Here is a 5,449-nt window from a genome sequence, read left to right on the forward strand (position 1 = left end):
TCGATACGCTTCTTCCATAGACTGATGATATGGAATTGTTTTTTATTTAAAAAAAATAGACTCTGATTAATTGCTTTGAACTATAATTATGAAATAATACTTATTTGGGGATCACCATGGACCAAAAACTTAAATTACAACATTGGGACAGTCAGAGAGAGATATTATAGAATAAAAATTGAATTATATGTCTCTGATTGTATGTATTGAGAAGTTAATAATAAAAAAACATCAATTTCAAAATAAATGCAGCACTAAAAACTGTTTTAAATCACATACATTTTTTTAATTGCCTTCATATTGAATGAATGAATACTTTATTTGCAAAAGCATATAGAACATGCTATGGCAATACATAATATATACATAATGTGACAAAAGACTGGTAACAGAGAACAATACAATAATAACATACATGTTGTAGCTAACCAATAATATCAGATCTAGCTTTCCATGCACTCTTCAAATAGTTACAGAGCTTAATTGTTAAAGATCTAGAATTAGCTTTCAACAAACAAGAGAGTTTAAAAATAGTAGGCCATGAACAATAATAGCGTGGCAAAAACAATATTCTAATTGCCCTATATGCTGGACATACCAATACAAAATGGAATTCATTCTCAACACATTGCATGTTACAACATACACAAAGACGCATTTCTCTTGGTATATCAGAGAAGCGACCAACTTCAACATTAAGTTTCAATGTACCACTTCGTAGTTTTGTAAGAATGTTAATATTATTAATGTAGCTAAAATAATTCTCAAGACAAAAATCAAACTTTATACTTCTATACACACTTAATTTCTCACAGTCACAAATATCTGCTGACCATTTTTGTAGATATTGATCTTTAATGCGTGTCTTTATAACATCAAACGATATATCAATATTATTTTGATCAATCCAAATATGGTTCATTCCAAGACTAAATAAAAAATCACGCACATTAGATGCCCAATTAATTTTACCTTGATTTGCATCGTCATACAAAATTTTATATACATCATATACAAAAGCTGGTTTATACATAACAATACGTAACCAATATTTTAAGATTAATTGTTTTCTCAAAACATACATAGGTAGATGACCAAGCTCGCCACAAAGAAAACTAATAGGAGCACGTTTACCTACTTTTAAAACAAACCTACAAAAACGGTTATGAATAATTTCTATGTCGTTGGCATGGTGAAAACCCCATATTTCGGAAGAATAGTTCAGTACCGATCCAACCATACTGTCATAAAGAAGACATTGTTGCTTTGTAGAAATGTAAATATTACCTAAACATTTTAAGAGTGATGAAAGAGCTCTTGATCCTTGTTGTGATAGTCGTTTTTGCGTGTGTAAGAATTTCCCGTTAAAGTGGAGCAACATTCCAAGGTAAACGTATGAATTTACGATTTGAAGTTCTTGATTATTATACATGAAATGATTGTTTACAGGTTGCCATCCATTTCTAAACACAACTATTTTAGTTTTATCAGTGTTAACTTCTATGTTCCATTTTCTACAGTATTTGGATAGTTTGTCAAGTAGCTGTTGAAGAAGTTTGGCAGATTTGGCAAATAAGACAGTGTCGTCTGCAAAAAGTATCAAATAAATTAAAAGACCGTTCAGGTTCACTACATCTTCATTATCTGTAACAGTTATATCTTCAATAATATCGTTAATAAAATAGAGGAATAATAAAGGAGATAAAGGTTCGCCTTGTTTCACTCCTAACAAATTGTCAAAGGCATCAGAAAGAAGTCCACCAGATCTTACTCGGAGACGCACAGACGTATAAATTGATTTAATTATGGCTACAAATTTACTGCTGACTCCACTGCGAAGTAATTTATAAATCAAAATTCTCCTGCTTAATTTATCGAACGCTTTTCGAAAGTCGACGAAAGCACAGTATAGTTTAGTTTTTTGTTGAAGAATATGTACAATTATACCATGTAAAACAAAAATAGCATCAATAGTTGAATGTCCAGGACGAAAGCCAAATTGATTGTCGATTAGTTTATCTTCGTCTTTGGACCATTCCAGTAATCGAGTAGTTAGGATAGACGTGAACAGTTTTGATAAGACACTCACTAAAACAATGGGTCAATAGTTATTTGGATCGGTCAAATCTCCACTCTTAGGAACAGCAATAACAATACCATCTGCCCAAGCATCAGGAAAAGTTCCACTTTCAAAAGTATAGTTGAAAAGTTTATTTAGAATTGGAGCAAAAAATATTGGACTTGCAGCAAACATTTCGCTAATAATTTGGTCATCTCCCGCGCTTTTGTTCAATTTTAGTTTTTTAATCGACTTCACAATTTCATCTTCAGTAATTTCAGTGTCTAGAATATCTATGTCTATATTTTCAAAATGTTCATTATTTATTAAGTTCAATACTTCATCACAAAGATCAGGTGGATTTTCGCCGAGAATTCTTTCGAAATGTTTTAACATAACATCATTTTCAACTGTGCATCGTGTTCTTTTCGTAGGTCTAATAGTGGACCAAAACTTTCGTGGATCAGTTTTTGCAATATCACAAAGTTCAATACCCATCCGCCGTTTATAGTTAACCTGGGCTTGCCGTTTTATCCTGTTGAATCGATTTCTAGCATCTATCATCTATATACGATTGCCTATTAACATCAGTGGGGTGTCGAAAAAAGAAGTTTCGGACTTGGTGAAAAATATGACGCTCTGATTTACATTTTTCGTCAAACCAATCATTGTTTTTTCTATCTGTATTATTATTTTCCTCTTTAATTAGGACTGATCGGCCAAAAATTTTAAAAGCACTGTCATATAATATACGAGTGATTTCCCCTACAGCTGTATTCAAATCGTTTTTAGAAGAGATGTTGTCTACCAATGAGAACAACGCACTACGCTCTGTTTGTAAGACTTCCATGTAATCACTATTCTTATTTGAATCCCATTTGATATACTTGTGTAGCTTGTGTTTTTTGTTCTGTGGACGATTGTTAGAAAAATTAAGTTGAAAAAATAATGGCGAATGATCAGAGAATTCATTAAATTGCAACACGTTAAAGTAACTAATAAGTTTATAGTCGATCGGTGATACAAGTAAGTAATCGTTCACGCTTCGTCCTCTACTTGTACAAAAAGTAAACTTTCCATCTGAATCGTCACCAAGTCTACCATTGGCGACAGTAAGTCCAGTAGTATAGCAAAGTTGAATAAGCTTACGACCAAAAGAGTTCACACATTTGTCCAATGAACGTCTACTTTGAATGTTATAGGGGTTTTCTACGTGCTCAACGCTCTCGACATATTTATCTAAATTATCATCACACAAAACATCATTAAGTTCACCTACTCGACTATTCAGATCCCCACATACAAATACTGATCCCCTCTCTTTATATTCAAGAACAATGTTTTCAATAATTTCATGAAAATCGCTGTCACAGATCTGATAATACTTTGATTTTTCATGTGGAATGTAGGAAAAGCATATATATATATATCATTAGCAATGGTAAAAAATTGTTTATTCAATTTGATAAGGACAATACCACAGTATAATTTTCTTTCTATCGAGATACCACTACATAAAAAATGTTTACAATAAATAGCAATTCCACCTTCATTTCTTGTACCTATATTAGTGCTACGATTAATGCAAGATATATTTACAAAACCATCTATTTCTACTATGTTATTATCATTTAACCAAGTTTCACAAATAAAAAGTACATCATAGCTATTTACTAAATTCAAAAATTCGTTGTCATTATAGATCGAGTTGAGTCCATGGACATTCCAGCACAAACATTTCAAGTTTTCAAATTGTTCTCTGAACGGATCCTATGGAACGTATTCTTTTCCACCAACGTAAATTTTATCTCTCACAAAATAGGCTTTGATATTTTCATCGCGTAGTCTCTTCAGTGTCGGTAGTTTTGCTTTCCTGCGTTTTTGTTTCTCTACTGGCAACTGCTCCGAAATTCCGTAATTCGAACCTTTCAAATTTTTAGCACTTTTTTTCACTAGATCTCGACTATCAAATGAAGCAAATTTTGCAAGAATAGGTCTAATCTGTTCACCCTTTTTGCCCAAACGGTATGCATCTGTAATACGTAATCTAACAGAATTTTCGATTTTAAGTTTTTCATGGCAAAACGCGTTGATTGTTTCAGGACAGTCTTCATCTGGCCCTGAAGGCATAAAACTTTGCTCAGTGCTCGGAGCACAAAAATCATGCTCGAAACATGAAATCCAGCAATCTGATTGGTTGATTTTCGAGTCTGAGTACAAAAATCATGCTCGAAAGTTTTATGACCGTGAGTTTCAAGAATGTTATAGAAAATAAGATTGTTACACATTGATTTCAATTGAACTTCAATCAACTCGTTTTGTAGTCTATCGTTATCCTTTTTCATATCATTGATAGATGATATAACATTTTGATCAACTTTGGGTGCATTAGATTTATTACTTTTTAACTGTTTTGATATTTTATCTAACTCTGTTTTTAAATCGGAAAAATTCTTGTTTTGTGTATGGTGGGCGTTGCTCATCAACTGGGTACTCATCTCTACTTGGTCCAAGCGATCGTCTAACGATTTTACACCTTGCTCTAATCTTACAACTTTTGCGTTTAATGAAGAAACAAAAGAGTCAATATGTTCAAGTTTATTTAGTTTTGTATCCATTTGATCCATTCTCTGAAAAAGTTCATCGATCCAAACTGGTCGTTGTTGTAAAGTTGTATGTTGGGTAAAGGGTGATACATTCTGCATAGGTGGTGGGTACATTCCGGGATTCGGGCTTGAGCATAACTGTTGGTTTTGTGTCGGGAACATAGGATTAAGACCTGGAATTTGTGTGTAATAAAGGCTTGCATCATGTGAAAAATTTGGCTGGCTCATATTTACATTTGCGTTTACTCCACCGTAACGTGACTGTTCACTGATAGGTGTTTTGAATTGTTTGTTTACACTTATATTGTCACCTGTATTTTCACCTTTTTCACCTTTGTTGTTACTTTGAGAATCGGTTTTATTCTTCTGTTTACTTTTCTTTCTTGATGGTTTCTTTGTTTCTTGGTTTCCAGACTCATTTTGTATACTTCTATCACTCGTATTAGTTCGTTTGACACCTTTTGGTGGCATAATTTCACATTTTTTTCACATTTTTGTTCTCCGAGAAAAACTCAACTACCCGCCATATGCCCCAAGCTCTTATTTTCCTAAAATATAAAAACCTGATAGTACTGAATTTTCACTGATTGAAAGTGTCAACTAATTGTACTCTTGATAGTATAAGTACAAATCTACAAACAATTACAAACAATTATAAAAAAAATGGGTAAGCATTCAAAAATATAAGATTGTAGCCCGTATAAAAAAAAACTTTTATAGGAGATTTTACGGAATTCCAATTTTGCAGCTCAATTTCTCAGTGAAATATTTTGAAGGAAAAAAT

At 32.6% G+C, this 5,449-nt stretch overlaps 1 protein-coding gene across 1 annotated transcript; it reads right to left on the reverse strand.

Moving 5' to 3' along the window:
• Window positions 1-316: 316 nt before the first annotated feature.
• On the reverse strand, window positions 317-5,194 carry LOC139488780 (uncharacterized). Its single transcript, XM_071274681.1, has 2 exons — window positions 4,305-5,194; window positions 317-4,173 (listed from the first exon to the last, which is right to left on the reverse strand). The coding sequence occupies exons 1-2, from the start codon at window positions 5,134-5,136 to the stop codon at window positions 3,830-3,832; spliced, it is 1,176 nt and encodes a 391-aa protein (XP_071130782.1). The 5' UTR covers window positions 5,137-5,194; the 3' UTR covers window positions 317-3,829.
• Window positions 5,195-5,449: the final 255 nt, after the last annotated feature.

The sequence above is a fragment of the Mytilus edulis genome, chromosome 9, assembly GCF_963676685.1.
Source record: "Mytilus edulis chromosome 9, xbMytEdul2.2, whole genome shotgun sequence".
In the NCBI taxonomy this organism is placed as follows: Eukaryota; Metazoa; Mollusca; class Bivalvia; order Mytilida; family Mytilidae; genus Mytilus; species Mytilus edulis.